The sequence below is a fragment of the Labrus bergylta genome, chromosome 14, assembly GCF_963930695.1.
Source record: "Labrus bergylta chromosome 14, fLabBer1.1, whole genome shotgun sequence".
NCBI lineage: Eukaryota > Metazoa > Chordata > Actinopteri > Labriformes > Labridae > Labrus > Labrus bergylta.
Window position 1 is genome coordinate 22,086,069 of NC_089208.1, and position 16,862 is coordinate 22,102,930.

At 49.1% G+C, this 16,862-nt stretch overlaps 1 protein-coding gene across 10 annotated transcripts in view; it reads right to left on the minus strand.

Moving 5' to 3' along the window:
* Positions 1-214: 214 nt before the first annotated feature.
* Positions 215-16,862, minus strand: part of ncor1 (nuclear receptor corepressor 1) — a 61,806-nt gene continuing 45,158 nt past the window's right edge. For 3 of the 10 annotated variants that reach the window (XM_065963315.1, XM_065963320.1, XM_020649955.3), the window contains 24 exons: positions 16,285-16,443; positions 14,327-14,493; positions 13,973-14,087; positions 13,712-13,788; positions 13,453-13,621; positions 13,127-13,252; positions 12,955-13,038; positions 12,620-12,870; positions 12,182-12,488; positions 11,664-11,888; positions 11,274-11,477; positions 10,693-10,842; positions 9,008-9,229; positions 8,726-8,861; positions 7,952-8,427; positions 7,718-7,834; positions 6,214-6,404; positions 5,919-6,121; positions 5,680-5,817; positions 5,042-5,187; positions 3,737-3,790; positions 3,445-3,639; positions 3,181-3,357; positions 215-2,575 (listed from right to left, as the gene is read on the minus strand). In XM_065963315.1, the coding sequence (XP_065819387.1) occupies positions 2,364-2,575; positions 3,181-3,357; positions 3,445-3,639; positions 3,737-3,790; positions 5,042-5,187; positions 5,680-5,817; positions 5,919-6,121; positions 6,214-6,404; positions 7,718-7,834; positions 7,952-8,427; positions 8,726-8,861; positions 9,008-9,229; positions 10,693-10,842; positions 11,274-11,477; positions 11,664-11,888; positions 12,182-12,488; positions 12,620-12,870; positions 12,955-13,038; positions 13,127-13,252; positions 13,453-13,621; positions 13,712-13,788; positions 13,973-14,087; positions 14,327-14,493; positions 16,285-16,443 (4,301 nt within the window). In that variant the 3' untranslated portion in view covers positions 215-2,363. The remainder of the gene's footprint in view (positions 2,576-3,180; positions 3,358-3,444; positions 3,640-3,736; positions 3,791-5,041; positions 5,188-5,679; positions 5,818-5,918; positions 6,122-6,213; positions 6,405-7,717; positions 7,835-7,951; positions 8,428-8,725; positions 8,862-9,007; positions 9,230-10,692; positions 10,843-11,273; positions 11,478-11,663; positions 11,889-12,181; positions 12,489-12,619; positions 12,871-12,954; positions 13,039-13,126; positions 13,253-13,452; positions 13,622-13,711; positions 13,789-13,972; positions 14,088-14,326; positions 14,494-16,284; positions 16,444-16,862) is intronic. The other 7 variants (XM_065963316.1, XM_065963318.1, XM_065963319.1 and 4 more) reach the window with 7 other exon arrangements.

Here is a 16,862-nt window from a genome sequence, read left to right on the forward strand (position 1 = left end):
GTTAGGTTGACTTAAACTTAGACTGAGACAGCATTTCCAACATGGAGACCGCCATCGATGGGACTCCAGCACCCCCTGCAGGAACAGACGAGTGACGTCACTCAGGCATCAAACATTCATATTTACAGTCTGCGGTCACGACCTGCAGGAGGAGAAAATTCGTCGTGGTCAATAAAGAGAGGCCACACCTACTGAGGAGCCGACACAGGTGGAGTGGTGGAGAACTGATCCACTTTATTTGATTGGTCTGAACTCTTGTAATAGCCTACTAAAAGACATTGTGCGATACAAACATTGCATTTCAACATCATAGGATACACGTTGGGGGGGTGGGGGGGTTTCAAGTCTCAATTTCAAAAAGACAAAAACAAAATAAAAGTCATCACTGTGTTTGTTTGAGAGCGAGCTGAGATGCTCCGATTCTTTCTCGGCGGCTTCATGTCGGATTTCTTTAAGATTCAAGTTTGTAAACTTTTTTTTTTTCCTTTCTTTTTTTTGTCGTTGCTTTTGTAAACACAAAACTTCCCCGTTCGAACGGGAAGAAGAATAAACACAGATGTTGAGAAAAAAAAACAATATGAAGTGAAAATCTGAACGTGTGCTGCGAATGATCGGAAAGCAAACGGAAAACAAGAGAGGAGACGTGGAGTTTGAGCAGAGTGAACGCTGAAGAAGAAGCCGTTACATGTTGTTTTTACATTTCTAAAAGATAAACCAGCAGAGGAACGTTACTGCCGTATATGACGCTGTATAGAATTCATTTTCAAAGCTTTAACGCCGGCTGATTGACACGAGTAACGCAAAGATCAAGTAGTCATGGATTTGATGCACCATGAACATCTAACGATACCACACACTCAAAGCTGTAACTGAAGCAAGCGTCACACGGGTTCAATCATGGACCAGCTACAAGAAGAGAGCGGAGGCCTCCTGTGAGCGCTGGCAGAAACGTAAAGCCCATCTGGGCTGGCTCCTGTGCCGGAGGTTGAATAAGTTACACAGCAGGTAGAAGAAGGATTCAAAGCAAAAACAAAGTGCAACAATGGTGCAGAGCGCTCTTTACGTTTGGTTAGTTTGTCGTCTTCTCGTGTAATGGAAAGACTTTTTTTTTTTTTTTTTCTTTTACAGAGTTCAGATTTTTTGTCAGGACAGTATAAAAAGAAAAAGAAAAAGAGGGACTACATAACGAATACAACATCAAACACCAACGAATATCTCTGAGAAAAATGAGTTCAAGCTGCCTTCTTTCTCAAGTCACAAGGCATGGTGGAAAACCTGACACTTTTCTGAACGACCGTGGCGTCGACGTTGATGACGATGACGGAGCGGCTCGTTGTGGACAGGTGGGAAACTGCAGAGAGAGACAGCTACATGTGACACACCATGGCTCTAATGAAAACAAAAACAAACATCGGCTCACTGTCATCATTCAGACGGGCTCCAGGAGGATTTCTTCTTCCAGCCACAAAATGAAGCTTATATCAGACGTCTCACCTTCCTGCTATGACACCAGTGTTCTCAACTTGTCTCCATGACATTTCTCTGTCTGGTACGGGGGAGGGGAGGGGAGGGGAGGGGGCGCGCCTTACAATCCATGCATCGCCTCCACCGTGCGGTGAAGACGGGCATCAAATATCCACGCAGTGTGAAATGTTAGTCTGTGTTTGTGTTTCATCCTCGGGTGTCGACGGTGGTCAGGCTCTGGTGGTGCTTCGTGCAGGGCGGCACGGTCTCCTGGTATAAGTCCAGACCAAAGACCCGGTCTCTCTTTACGTCGCTGTGTCTTAAAAACATCAGAGTCGGGTGTCAGGTGACGTGGGGTGGTCGGGGTGGACCGGGAGAGAGCGACTGTGAACTTAAAGATGACACCCCGACTCTCCCTGTTTAAAGTGGATCCATTTAAAAGCGACATTAAAATAAGAAAGAATCAAGTTAAGAAAAAACACTGCAAAAGGTTACTCTATTTACAAACAAGGATTCTCTTAAAGACGAGGGGAATCTTTACAGAAATCAAACAGAAAAAAGAAATGTCAGAAATAGTCTCTTATGTTGTTTCTTTTTACACATTAAGTTCTTCATCTTTAGCTCGTGTCGTCCACTATGTCCAGTTTCGTTTACCCCCCCTCTCTCGACAGGCCCGGGTGAGTGCTTCCAAAAGCAAGTCCTGTTCCGGAGAGCCCTGCCTGTCACGGGCTGCTGCTTGTACTCTCAGCTAACAGCCAGGGGGCGCCATAGCACCAAAAATAAAGAGGACATCACCCTGTCTTCTCGTTGCACTCGCCAGTGAGCGAGGTCAGTTCTAGGAGACGGAGGGGGGAGAACAGACAAGCCTCAGCGCGGACCTCTCCTCTGCTTCTCGGGGCTCAGTCGTCGCTGTCAGACAGGGTCTCGTATTGCTCCGACAGCAGGGACTGCCACACGCGCTGCTGAGCCACCGGGGCTCCAGCTGGAGGCGCCTGCGGGTGCTGCTGCTGCTGCTGCTGCTGGCTCTGTATGGTCGGGGAGGCGATTGAGGTGGGCGGCGTGCTGCTCAGCATGCGCATGGTCAGCGGGTTGTAGGGAAACTGCATGGATCCTGAGCAGAGAAGAAGAGAGAGGGGGACTTTGTTATTTACTGTTCACTTCAAGTTTAATGAGCGAATTGTATTGATTTGATTTGTTTACATGCATTTTGTCCCGACGACCTTTGAACTTTGAGCTTGTATTGTTGTTCTCTTCACCCGTCTGCACAACAAGTTGATCTTTTTAGGTACAAATATGGAAACTTTCCAGCACTCCACAAGCTTTACTTACTGAACCACCGTTTGATTTAAACGCACAGTCACGACTTCGCTGCAGGCCTGGTCTGCGTCGCTATGAATCCCCACAGCTGGCAGGCAACAACGGACGGAAGCGTATCTTTAAACGCTTCAGGTGGCGTGCTGAGTGTGATATTGGCGGCTGCACTCTCGGTAATGACGTCTTATTCTGCTATAATTTATCGGAAGCAGCCAACATTAAGATGAAAACAAGTCATCAGAAGTACGTCTTATACACCGGATTTTAAGGTAGTTTTAAAATCTAATGATGGTCTGTGACGCCGTTTGTTTTTCTTTCCAGTTTTTCCCTAAAAATGTGCGCCTGTTCTTTTTTTATTTAGAATTCACCAAGAGACATGTGAAGGGTGACTCTGCAGCTCACCTGTGGAGGAGGGTCGGTCGTCCCAGCTCCACTGAGGTTGAGCCTGGGCTTGTCTGTGATAATCTCCCTCTGAGTGGACGGAGGACACCGAGGAGGGGCGCTCCCCTCCAGCGTAGGCCTGACCCAGGTTGGGGGACTTGGACTTCCGGCTGCTGGCTTTGACCTGCTTCTGCTTCCCTGTAGGTGTAAACACACAGAGTGTACCAATCAGCGATATGTCCAACATCTCTTCTGAGCGCGTGCAGAGGATTATCTTATGCATACCCATACTTGGTGACGGGTTGGCCTCCTGGCGAGCATCACTGCCTGAGCCCGGTGCGTTGTTGACGGCCCCTCCCCCTCCCTGATGCTCCTCCGGTCTCTCCTCCAGGTTTCCCATCAAGGCTTTGCGGATGATGTCCTCCAGGCCCAGGTTACTGGCCGGGTCACTGAAGGAGTGATTCCTGGGGTTGATGTTACCTACAAAGAGCGACGAGACGACACAGCACACGATAAGCAACGAGGCGCCGTCCACACTGACCCTTGACGTAAGTGAGGGCGTGTCACTGCTACTTACCGGAGCTGGTCACAGCGGGCAGGTTGAAGATCTCTGTACCTGGTTGAGCGTTTCCTGCAACACAATAATCAGGAGGAGAAGAAGAGAGGAAACTAAATGCCTGACTTCATGCTGAGTGGATACACACACAGAGCAGGCATGACGAGTCAAAACTTTTATTACTGGTTTGTTTCTTTGTCGATCTGATTGGCTGCAGTCCTCTCTACCCTGCTTTTGATTTAATAACCAGTAATGACTCTGGCACTTTTCCGGACAGAAAAGTGCTGGTTGGCGCTCGAGAGCATTTGCATGAAGCGTTTGTGCATTGAGAAGAAAAACGCTGCTCGTCCGTCCTGTCTCTATGGCAACAGTCTGTTGACAACAACCACTGTATGAGCAACACTGCTCCGTTACTTTTTACTGCATCGTTTATTTCCCGATCAGACACGGAGCCAGGAGGATGTGGTTACAAGACACGATCCTTAGGCGGCAAAACTACGGGGAATATCAGACATTTGGAAAAGAGCGCCGGTGACTTCAACAGTTAATTTCTGAAAAGGTGAACGATTTTCAACTTGAGCGCTCGGAGCGGCCGCACAAAAAGGGCGTTATATGTGTGTTCTCGACGTCCTCCTCACTCCGCTCCGCTTACAGAGATCAACAGTACAAACTCATCACACACTCCTGCTCTCAGCCAGTGCCTGCAGAGACTGTCGTTTGTAGGATGGAGAATGAATACAGACACACAGACTCCTTCACAGACTTTTACGTGTATGACCACTTACCTCCTCTGTAAACATTATGCCGGTAAATATCCAGTGTTTCACGACCGATGATGATGCTAGTTTGTGTACGTATGAGCACATATGACGAGCACACGAGGGAGAGCGAGCAACAGGTTACTGTTGCAGTTGACCTAACGGCCTGCGGTGTCACTACAAACTCAGTATTTTTGAAAGTTACATATAGTCCCTTTCAGCTTTTCTATTTAACATTGGATTACAAAAAAGTAAATGTTGGATCAATAAGTTCTGAAGAAAGTTGAATATTTGTTCCTTTGTTGGTATAATAATTGTCTAATGAGTGATTCAGAAGTTGCCGATCGCTGTTGTATTCCTTCCTCGCCCTCTAACACCACCTCTCCTCAAAGATGAGGAGCTTCTCAGGAGAGAGCAGGTGAAATCATTTCACTGTCATGAAAGCTTTAATCAAAGGAGTCAACACCCGACCCGTCCGTGCACACACACACATTCAAAAAAAGATCGAACCACCATGTGAAGCATGCATGTTAGTCAGAAACAAGAGGATAAGAAGAGACCCACTTACCAACATCAGAATCACCGACACCAGAGTTGGAGTTCAACTTACGAAAGATCTCCTGCTTCTTGGATTGCACCATGGGCGACGTGTTCTCCAGCTTGGTGAAGAAGGAAGGCAGGTAGCTCACGCTGCCCGGGGAACGAGAGTCGTTCCTAGAAAGAGGACAGAAGTGAAAAGAGTCAAACAAACACGAGCAGAGAGGGGGAAAGGGCGATACTCTTTCAGTCTGACTTGAATGTTCAGCGACTGCAGACAGCAGGGGGCGCTCTACTTTTAAACATCTATACAAGAAACTGATTCACAGGCTGATACAGTCGGGCATGAAGGCAGAGCGCTCAGGAGCACCTCTCCAGCTACCACACCAACTTCCAAATTCCAGATTCGGTCCACACCGGGACTTGAACTGGTGACCCGCTTCCCAACCCAAGTGCCTACAGATGGAGCTGCTGCCCCCCCCAAAAAAGTTAAACACGGTTTAATGTTTGCTCGATATCTATCATCTCCAACTCCAACATAGTACACTTTCAGAACTCTAGGTAGAGCTCATAACGGTAGAGGCTACGATGGCATAGCTTCAACACAGAAGTAGAAAGCAGGCTTTATTCGGCCTAATTGAGGTTAAGCAAAGCCGAGCGACCTCGTACCTGATCTCAGAGTTGTCGGCCTCTCTCCTCTGGGGTTGAGGAGCCTCCGGTTTGTCCATGCCTTGGTAGTTCTGTGGAGGAGAGATGGGTTCATAGTTCTCCATCTGTCTGCTGCCTCGCTCTGGAGATTTGCCAGGCCTGGACGGGGGGGGGAGGGGAAAGAGAAAGAAATAAGTGTGAGATAGGTGACGGGAAATAAATTGAGGAACAAATCAAGGTTAAGTGACGGATCAAAGCACCTGGCTCGAGGCTTTTCCGAGGCGCTTTCTGGTGAAACTCTGCTGGATGGTCTCTGGTGGTGTGAGGCCTGGACCTGATTCTCCGGACTGTACCGGCTGGGTCCCTTAGCTCGGCTTTGCCCGACGCTCTGGAATGTGGATGAAGCTGAGGAGGAGACCGGAGGAGGGTCCTGATTGCGGGCAAAGTCCTGGGTTATGATATGCTGCAGGGGCAGAAGTGGACCAAGAGAGACCGGGTTAGTCAGGTTGGACCTCGTATTGTATTTTCTGGTAAATCTTTGTGCTGCGTTCTTACCGAGATGTGGTCTGCCAAAGTCATGACCCGGTGAGTCTTTGGGACCTGGGAGTAGCTGTCAGCCTGGGAGGTGGGGGGCTGATGGGGACTCGGCTGCGGTGGCTCCCCTTGTGGCCGGTATCGACTCATGTCATAGCCCCGCATGGCAGCTGGTGTGGGTTGAACAGGGACAGAGTGTTGTTGTTTTGGAGCTGAGAAGACGGAGAGGAGCAGAAAAGTGTGCAGCAACTGATCCACGTGTGTGTGTGTGTGTGTGTGTGTGTGTGTGTGTGTGTGTGTGTGTGTGTGTGTGTGTGTGTGTGTGTGTGTGTGTGTGTGTGTGTGTGTGTGTGTGTGTGTGTGACAAATATAACTTCGAGTGGAGTATGGTGATCAGACGGTGTTGAGAGTGAGTCTCAGAGTGAAAGGTCAGAGGATGAAGTAAACCAAGCTACGCTATGTTTACTCCCCTTGACTGGCAGCTAAATTTAGCCCTCTGCTACACGTCAGCTGTCACACCAAAATCAACGATACCATAATTATGAACACGAGTATCCGAGGCGTCACTTTAAAACCCTTCTTGCCTCTGTGGTCGGCCGAGTCAACAGCACGACTTTAGTTTAAAGAGACGTGACAGAAGGTATCGGAATGAATATCAGGAGACAAGTCGTTTGAAAAACAAACATCTGAACTCCTCCTAAAGGAACCTTTATCAGAGTATACTTGGCATCCTGCCGTGATAGAACCCTTTAACATGTGGTCACAGCGTGGACGTTTTCAGTGCCTTAAGGACCTTTCAATCCACGATCCCACTGTACGAAACGATGCAATGCTATGACATCACGATATTAGGAAGCTGACACGACTATCGCCATCCGACTACCAAGTGAAGCCTCAATTTTTCTGGGCAGTTAAACGCTGGCTGTGCTCTCTGGAGTGCTTGCATGAAGCGCTTGTTCGCTGAGAATAAAAGCTCTGCACGTCCGTCCTGTCTCTATGACAACACTGCACTGTTTTCTTTTTACTGCATGTTTTATAATTGAGATCGTTTAATCCCCGATCAGACACGGAGTGAGGAGGATGAGGGAACAAGACACGATCTGTAGGAGACTTAACTACGGGGAAAGGCTTCTCATTTGAAAAGAGCGCCGGTGACGTCAACTGCACCTTTCTGAAAAGTTGAGCGCTCATTTCCGGAGCGGCCGCACAAAAAGTCGAAGCAAAAAAAGCTGGCTCCAGGCTGCCACCTGCTGCTACAAACGCTCACTGCTCATTGAAAAACGACTGAAAGAAAGATGCTGGCGCTCAGAAGAAACTCGCTAGTTGGACACGGGGCCCTAAGGGAATCATTGGCTGTGAAAACGCCAGCAGGACCGGGATTTTCTGAACCAAACCGGACCGTTCTGTAAAAACGGGGCTGTAGCGTTGATGCTCATAATATAATTCTTATAATTTAAGTTCTTGTTTTGAACGGCCCCGTATACCACTCGTCCCAAACGTTGTTGATAGTCGTTGAGAAACGTACCTGCGGCCTGTGGTTGTCCTTCGTCTGGTTTGTCCTGGTGGGATTGGACGGGAGAGCTAGCGGGGCTGATGACCTCGATGGCTCCGCCTCCAGTGTTGTCGTATCGACTGGATGACACTGTGAAACACATGTAAGAGGAGAAGTGTTACAGTTAAAGTTTGGTTACGACAGTCTCAGCTAACTGATGATGTCACAACGTTACAGCGTGGTTATATTAGCCGTTATCACACTCACAGCTGCTGGACGAGTCGGAGCTCTGAGAGCCTCGTTCTCGGGAGTCTTTGTCTGAGGCGATCTGCCGCGTGATGATGACGTCGATGAAATTCGCAGCAGTGATCGTCGTCTTTCCACGAGTCCGCAGCTCCTCCTCGATGCGGGATTTGGAGGTTTGAGGTCCCTTGTCCTTATCGCTGCCTCGAGCGCCCTCAGAGTAAGCGGAATGGGGTTTACCTCCCGGCAGAGAGATGGCGCCATACGGTGACTGCATGGAGCGCCTCTCCGCCTCCTGCTGTTGCTGTTCAGCGAGAGCTCGCCGAGCGGCAGCAGAGGACGACATTTCCTCATCCCGATCATGCTTGTTCTCCTTCACCTTGGCGACGTCCATCTGCGGGGCGGAGGCTGCGGCGTCCACCAGAGCGGCCAGAGCGTCAGCTGCAGTGCTGTATCGAGAGTTACTCTGGGACACCGACGCGGGCTCCGCTGTGTGAGGCCTGAGGAGGAAAACACATGAAGGCATCATGCTCATTTCAAAGTTTAAAAGACAACGTTAGGCAACTAACAATGGCTACACACTCGATGATCTTAGGCCTGACTGCCCTATTCAACGACCGGGGGTTTTACTGCTCTCCATCGGAGCCTCCTGATCAGGAATCATAAATACCAAACATGTTTAATATATATAATATTATATATAATAATATTTCTTCCTTCAGAAGACAGCCTTGTTTTTGTTTTGGATGCAGGATTGTTAGTTAGCCGACTTTAACCTGAAGAAACACGAGGACTCACATTAGAGCTGTGATGACACTTTTGCCCTGGAAGATGCTCGGCCGCTGCTGAACCACCACTTCCTGTGTCCTGAGCGAGGGAGAGGGTGAGTGGAGATAACCATGACTCCCGGGCCGACCAGGCTGCTCGGGTCCACCTGATACACACACACACACACAAATATAAAACATTAAACATTAGGGGAACGCATCTCCAGGATGTGTTGATACAAAACCTTCAATATCCATATATTCTGCATTGATCGTCCCTTTGAAGCCAAATTCAGAATCTGAAATATCTCACCTCCACGGATGTATTCATTGGCTCGCTCCCGGTCCCGCTCTCTCTCTCGTTCCCGCATCTCCCTTTCCCTCTCGCGTTCTCGCTCGCGTTCCCTCTCCCTGTGCTCCCTCTCTCTCTCCTTCTCTCGCTCTTTCTCCTGCTGCTCTCGGTCCCGCTCCCTCTCTCTCTCCCGTTCCCTCTCGGCACTGGCGGCAGCAGCAGCAGCGAGGTGGGCTTGGTGACCTGAGGAGGACGAAGACGACATACATCACAAACACACACACAGAATTTAAACACGCATCTCTCATTGAGTTTCTCTGATGTGACCTTGCAAACGCCCTCCATCAGTTACAGCACGGCAAAGGTAACACACTTGGATTTGGATACTGATCCCCATCATTAAAGAAAAAGATCAATCAGCTCAATATGTGATCGAATAAAAACAAACATGGAGATGCATCCACTTGGGACTGAAACAACAGTGGCAGGACCAAAAAGACACAAACAACCCGAGTGTGTTCAGTGAATTCATGTTTCTTTGGAGGTTAGAGTTCATCAACAACTTGTAAAGTTATCTTTGCACCGCTGACCGCATGAAACCGTCAGCCTTTGTTGTTGTTGTTGTTGTTGTTGTTTCAGGAGCGTTCTCGTCACAAGAGGCAACAACAGATGGCTTGAACTGATTTAATGATGTCATCATCTCGCAGACGGAACATTTTTCACCCCTGACGGAGCTTTTTTCAGAGATTTGTTTTCAGAGACCAAACGTCCGTTTTGCATGTTGATGAAATACTATAACTAAAATAAAACAAAAATCCTACACATAGGGGGGTCTGGCCTTGAGGTCAGTCAGGTCAGCCGCCCAATGTACAGAGGCTATAGTCCTCGAAGGGGGGCGGGCCAGGTTCGAGTCCAACCTTCAGCTCCTCTGTACATCACACCCATCACTATCTCCTCCTCTACCTTCAGTCCCGTCTCTCTCATAAAGACCCAAAACAAAGATTTAAATATTTATTTTTATGCCTTTATTTAGAGACAGGACAGTGGATAGAGTCAGAAATCAGGTTCAGAGATAGAGGTGGATGACAGACGGAAAAGGAGCCACAGGTCGGATTCAAACCTGGGCCGCCCGCTTTGAGGACTGAAGCTTCTATACACGGGGCACGCGTACTAACCACTCGGCTACCGGCACACCAAAAACCCTACGTTTTAAAAACACTGCTGCTCCATTAGCAGTATGAAAACTTGTCATAATCAAGATGATGTTAATCCATGTGGGAGAGAAACTAAAAACTGACTTGCATTCCAATGAAGGAGTGAAAGACGTGCAGACCTGTTGGAGGACTTTGAATTTGAGTCTTTCTAGAGAGTTCAGTCAAGATGATATGACTAACAATGACAAGATATGACAGATTTTCAACTGCTCGGCCCCTGAAACATGAGAAGGATGTCAGAAGTTTAAATAACATTTCAAACCACGATGCACAGGGGAAATTAAAGAGAGCGACATTGTTGCAGCGGTTTCTGTGAGCCCTCCTGGCAGGACTGCAGGAAGACTCAAGTTGAACCGCAGAACTCACCTTTCTCCCCCGGGACAGTGCAGAGTGCAGGGCTGCACTCGTACAGAGGCGTGAGCGGAGACGGAGATTGTGGAAGGAAGATAAGGGAAGACGAGGTGTAGGTTTGGGGGAGGGAGGGGTCCTCACCTGGCGATATGGAGGTTGGGTTGAAAGCCCTAGGAGGGAAAGGGGGCTGAGCTCCGGGGAGGTAGGCGATGCGTTCCAAAGTGGGAGTACCTGTTCCCCCAGGGTGAGGCAACAGGATAGTTGGAGGCATCTGGGCTAGATCAATAATCCCTTTTACAGACAGAAGCAAAGGGCCAACGGTGAACAACACAAACGGATCCATCAATTTCTGAATGTATGAACACCGTATATACACTTAACAGTAACCCATCACCTTCATCTGTTAGTGCTCCCAAATACAGATTGATCAGAAAGCAACAGGGCTGCAAAGGGAATAGTGGAATAGTGGGTCAGCTCGTACGAGGCCACACACAAAATTTGGAGATTTGGATGACAAATCCAATCGAAAAATAGAGAAAAAGCCGAATGGTTTGCAGCCCCAGTATAAAGAGCAAATCAGCAAAGTTTGACTAGGTCATTTGCTTCTGGGCGTCTGGAAAAGGTAGCCACTACTTCACAAGCACACAGTCTGCGCGTTTCAGCTCCTCCCCCCTGCCACACCAGGCAGGGAAGAGAGAGAGTCAGCTGGTGGGAGGGCGTACCTCGAGCTCCGGCTGGGTAAGGGATAGCGACTTGCTGTTCCCGTGGAGACAAGCCTCGGGCCATGTCAGGCCGAGGGATGACTTGCATCTGCTGGGAAGTGATATAATCGTTGAGGATGGTCTGCCGCGTGTTCTCCATGGTGTACAGCTGGTACGTGTTGTGGTAGCCGGTCGGCGACGGCTGTCTGGGAAACATGAAGGCTGCTGCAGCGGAAAGAAGAAAAACAAAACAAATGAACAGAAGGCTCAAAGATACCGATCGCTGACGTCAATAGAGGAAAAAGATCCTTAGCATGTAGTGACTATGAACGAGGAGAAGCTGCCGCCCTGTTACTCAGGATCAAAGCTTTTATTTTTTAGTTCTGCCAGAAGGAGGTTTAGAGACCGTACCGGGATCCAGCACTCTGTGGAAGGCCAGGGTCGGGTCCAGATGTGGAGGCAGGTGAGCTCGGAACACTTCCCCAGGACCAACGGGCCGGTGGTGGGGATCGAAGGGGCTGTGAGAGGCCACAGGGTCACCGCCAGACACGGGGGACTTGGCGGGGATATTGTCCCTCTGTGTCGGAGTCATGGTGCTCTTTCTCTCGTGTGCAGCCGATTTAGAGCTCATGGCACCTTAAGAGAGAAAACACACAAACACACGCTCGTTGTTTAGTCAGTAGTTATGTGATGTTATTGCACAATATTATGAACAGCATGTACGGCTCAACAGCGAGGTTCCAGAAGTAAAAATCCTGTTCTTTTCCTCAAAAGTGAATACATCATGTCTTTACCAGGAGTGTAGGAACGACACATCCCACAATCCATTGCGGTTCCAACAAGACACAACGAACAATGGAGGTATAACAGTTTGGCCCCCGCTCTATAATGTTTGTGTAGTTTGTCATTCAAATGTTTGTGTTTTGTACCGTCTTGAGCGCGCCCCAGCATCGGGGATCCTCTGGACACAGGGTTGGTGCTGTAGTTCACGGGGGTCCTGCGAGCATTGGGGTCTTCGTACATGCCCGGGCTGAGCTGGGATTTGCTGGCCTCCTGGTGTGTGGAGCGCAGGACAGAGGTGGAGTTGACCACAGAGGTGTGGCGCACTCCTTTGCTCTCCTCGTACTTGGCTCGCTCCATGGCTTCCAGCTGGGGCATGCTGTGGGGGAGCTTACTGGGACTGGTGATCAGGGACTTGACGTTGTGCTTGATGGTGGGCTGGTTGAGAGAGTGAATCTGGGAAATGAAGAAACAGCAGGTCATTTAGAATTCATCACCCACTGGAGTTTCTCCTCTCAGCCCCCCCCCCAGTACTCATCAGTCAGCTGATGTGAGGATGCAGACCTGTGCCTTCCCGTCAGACTCACCTGAGACATCTGGCCCTCCATGACCCTCCTGTCCGACATGTCTGGGGTCTTGCACATGTCCTGGCCGGACTGATCTTGCCGGGGGATTTCATGAATGGAGCGTCCCATCTCTTTGATAGTGTTGACTCCTTCATAAGGCTTGCCCTTGCCAATCCCCCCTTCGAAGGAGCGGATCGGCGGGCTCTCTCGCTTGATTTGTTTCCCGTATTTCATGGCGTCTTCGTAGGACTCTGCAGCGGTTCTCGGCGTTCCTGGAAAGATTGATTTTTTTCATCATTATTCACAGTGAGTTGCTGGTAAATACACAAAAGGTGTCACCCTTTACGATGAACTACCTTGCATGATGGATCCAGTGATCAGCGGTCTTTCCTTCGAGTCTCCATGCAGACCGTCTCTGGGCAAGGCTCTGCTGAACAACCCTGAGAAACAAACAACAAGCGTCACCCGTCTGCTGCAGAACAACACACCAGGACACACAGCGTTCACTCGCTGACACGTGATCAATACCCTCGAATGGAGCTCCTTCCCTGCCAGGGTGACCCCTGCCCATCGGCCCCTCCATCATGTCGTACGTGCGTTTCAGCTCATGGCCGGTCCTGGGGCTGCGCGTGTTTTCTCTCGGGTTCTTGATGGCTGTTGGACAAAAAAAACTCATAATCACTTTGTGTGATGGGAAAAGACCAATGCGAAAATGGTAGGTCACATTCAGAGCTGGGCACACATCTATTAATGGTAAGTGTAAACAAACTGGATCTTAACTTCAGTTCATTATGATCGGACATAACGGATGACCTGTGCCCACCTCTGGTTACATGAATATTAAAAGTGCTTACCATCATAGGAGACGATGTGACCAATCTTGCCTTCGTAGATCACATGACCTTTAGCCAGATGTTCTGCCCTGGCCTTGTCGGGGCTGCTCAGGTCCTCTGTGGCGAGCTTTGCGATCGTGCCCTTCAGGAGGTCAGCAGCAATGCTGGACTGGGACAGCGCTGGCGTGCCCTGAAAGAACGCATGCACATAAATATACAGCCAGTCTATCCAATCACAGACTCTGTGCTACAGAGAAACTTTTCTTTATCTCTTTTGTACCTGAGTGATTAATCCTCTGACACCAAGACCCTCGCCCATCTTTGGGTTTCCTCTTCCATCCTGCATGGACGGACCTGCTGCTCAGGAAGAGTCGCACACAAAGGGGAGAAGACAAGTTTAGGTGTGTGTGTACGTCATCTGGTAAATTTGAAGCATAATTTAGACCGCAGTAGAGAAGCCGTTAGGAGTGTCAAGATTTGAATTCGGCCACATGTGAGCAGAGGAAACTACACATGGTTGTGTGAAGATGTGTCGTCCTACCAGGCTTGTTGGGATCCTGATGCCGGGGCAGACCCAGAGAGATGGAACCCACGCTGCTCTTCGTCCCCTCTGGTCCGTAGACGGGGTGGGATGGCAGGTATGTGCCAGGAGTTCCCTGAGAGAGCAGCAACAGGAAACACATTTCAAGGTCACGTCTCTTAGTTCACGAGTAGAAGACGCAGATGTTACAGATATTTAGTCACAGACCGCAGAATAAGGGGGGAATACGCTCATGCTGCCTAACTTTTTGAGTTATTTCATATGCAGATTCACAAAGCAGGAACCAAAATAAGAACAGGGTCGCTTCACTGTCCCCCCCCCTCTCTTTCTCACGGCCCCCCGTCTGTGTCTTACCTGTGAAATAGAGCCGCCTTGGATGAAGGAGGGCTTGTCCGTGGGCTTTGTGGTTGGAATGAGCGGAGGTGGAGAGGGAATGTTGGGAGGTCGGCTGGGTCTGCTGAACGTCACCCGGACTCCGTCTGGCATGCCCTGGACCAGCTGGTTGGGGGCAGGGTGGAGGACTGGTGGGACAACATGACAAAACAGAGCATTAAATGTCAACGTAAACAGCTAACAGCAAAGTCCTATCGGCTCACTGAAGCCATTTTCACTCAAGCACTCCTGAAGAAGTCTAGATCATTTCAGGGGGACTGCCCCTGAAATCCTTCTGATCTGGTTGTTCACACATGCACCTCACAGCAGAGGCTATTCCTGTCAGACAGTAGGGGGGTCTCTGAGGCAAAACATGATTTAAAATAGAACGATGCAGAGGTGGCGGGAGAGGCATCAGAGTCCTCTATACAACTATAATGAGAATATGTGTCTTTGTATCAATGTGTGTTGAACAGAATCACAATGTGAACTAAAGAGTGGAGAAGAACATACTGGAGAACAGGAAACATAATGCAGCAGGTTCATTAGAGCACAGAGATGTTAAAGGTGGTGTGCAGACAGTCTGTGGTCGTGCAGCGATCACAGGGAATAAACGTCACCACCCCCTCCCACTCGCTCCAGGTGAATTCTCCTGATTATATCCTGCTGAGTTCTCACATCAGCTCACTCTGACTTTCTGCAGAATAAATACGAGGAGGCTGGAGGACAAACTCCGGGTCAAGTCTGGGTTTATGTACAAAGCTCAGCCTGAATACTTCAGTAGTTTTTCTGGCATTTTGTGCAGGTGTGAAAGCACTAAAAGCCTCCCAGATCTATCCTCCACATGTCTCCTTTCTGCCAGACACCACAACGTCTCCCCACCAAACATGAGGGTTCCATTAAGCTTGATTTCCCATCAAAGGCTGCATGATTAAATATTCAGCGTCATTCTGACAGACTCCAGTGAGTGAGTGCTAAAGTAACCACCTACGACCTCCGTTAAGAGGCAGCGTGAGGAAACCTTGGTCCAGACCTGCTGTCTTGATTTACCGTCTCTGAGCAGTAACACTGAGGAGACCAAACGGATCATTACACACCCACCGAAGACCGGGAGTAACCTCCCTGCAGGGAGCGCGCCTTATGCTCCTGCACTCTAAAAAATCAAAAATGCAAATGGCTGTGTGAGAGGACGTCATCATCCTGCCCGCTCACAGGGGACGGCTAAGAAAACAAGACCCTCCATGACGAATTTATAAATCTCCCTCGCAGGTGTGTCAAACATTAATATTCAAGCTGCTGGTCAGCATCAGGAACAACACGGTATTCATGTGTCTGAATGACTCACAACCAAACTTTAGTGTCAAACTCATCGCATTTATTCTTTCAAAGCCTTCACGGAAAGTCGAGGCTTCACAGGAAGTCGCTTCTGCGTTCCAAAAAAAAAGAGACATTTACTGTTTTCTCTGGAACACGGTCTGTGTTCATCTCCAAGTAAGTTCATGCTTTTTTTTGCTTCAGCTGACGGGCCCCTCACGTCCACACTGCCGTGTTAGCTTGCACATGTGTTGTTGTGCGCATGGCCTGAAACCTGCGGTATATTTGGACCGGCCAATCACGGCCAAACAGGCAGGAAAAAGGCCAATCAGTGCACCTCTTATGACAGGATTCAAAGCTCCACATCTTTCCTCCTCCGCTCACAAATAAAATATAAAAATCAACTTGTCACTTTGAAGTCGTTAGTTTAGCCGTATTGATTGTCCTGTAAGAGAGTAAAATATAGAAACAAATATAGAGTATGATACATTTCTATAAAGCCTCCTTTGTCGACTTAACTACATGTCAATGTGAATCAGGCGATACTCAATTTGTTTCAATTGGTGAGGGAAGGAAGGAGGCAAGAAGGGAAGGGAGGAGGAGGAGGAGGAGATGTGTGCTTTTACCTGGCGGCACACTGTAGCGGGACACGTGGGGGTCAGGCTGGGGTGAGGCCTTGCCCAGCTCCCTGGGGGAGAGTCTGTAGGGGGAGCCTGGCCGACCGGAGTGGGCCTCCTGCTCCAGAGCCAGCATCATGTCATAAGGTATGTAGGATAAAGGCTTACCTGTAGTACACAGGCATGGGGATAAAGGGAAGACAACCACTATTAAATCAAGAACTCGATGCATGTTAGCATTGAGCTGGCCTGATTAGCCGACACCCCCACCTGCACACAAACACCCAGAGACACCGCTGTAAAAAACATTTCTGCGTCAGAGCTCGGCAGCTAACTGACAGCTGCTCTGCTCTTCACAGCGGCTAAAAGCTTTGCAGAAATCAGCCGTAATGCCGCCTGTCGCGTGATTTCACCATGCTGCTTTCTGAAGCTAACAGGCCGAAGTACATCCGACTGCCTAAAAGCAGAAGGTGCCCTTCTGTGTACCGCTCACGTCACATGATAAAAAATAAAAAAGCACAGTTATCTCGTCATCCAGAAGAAACATCACCACAAAGCTGAGCTACACGTCGGCATCCGGGGTAAAA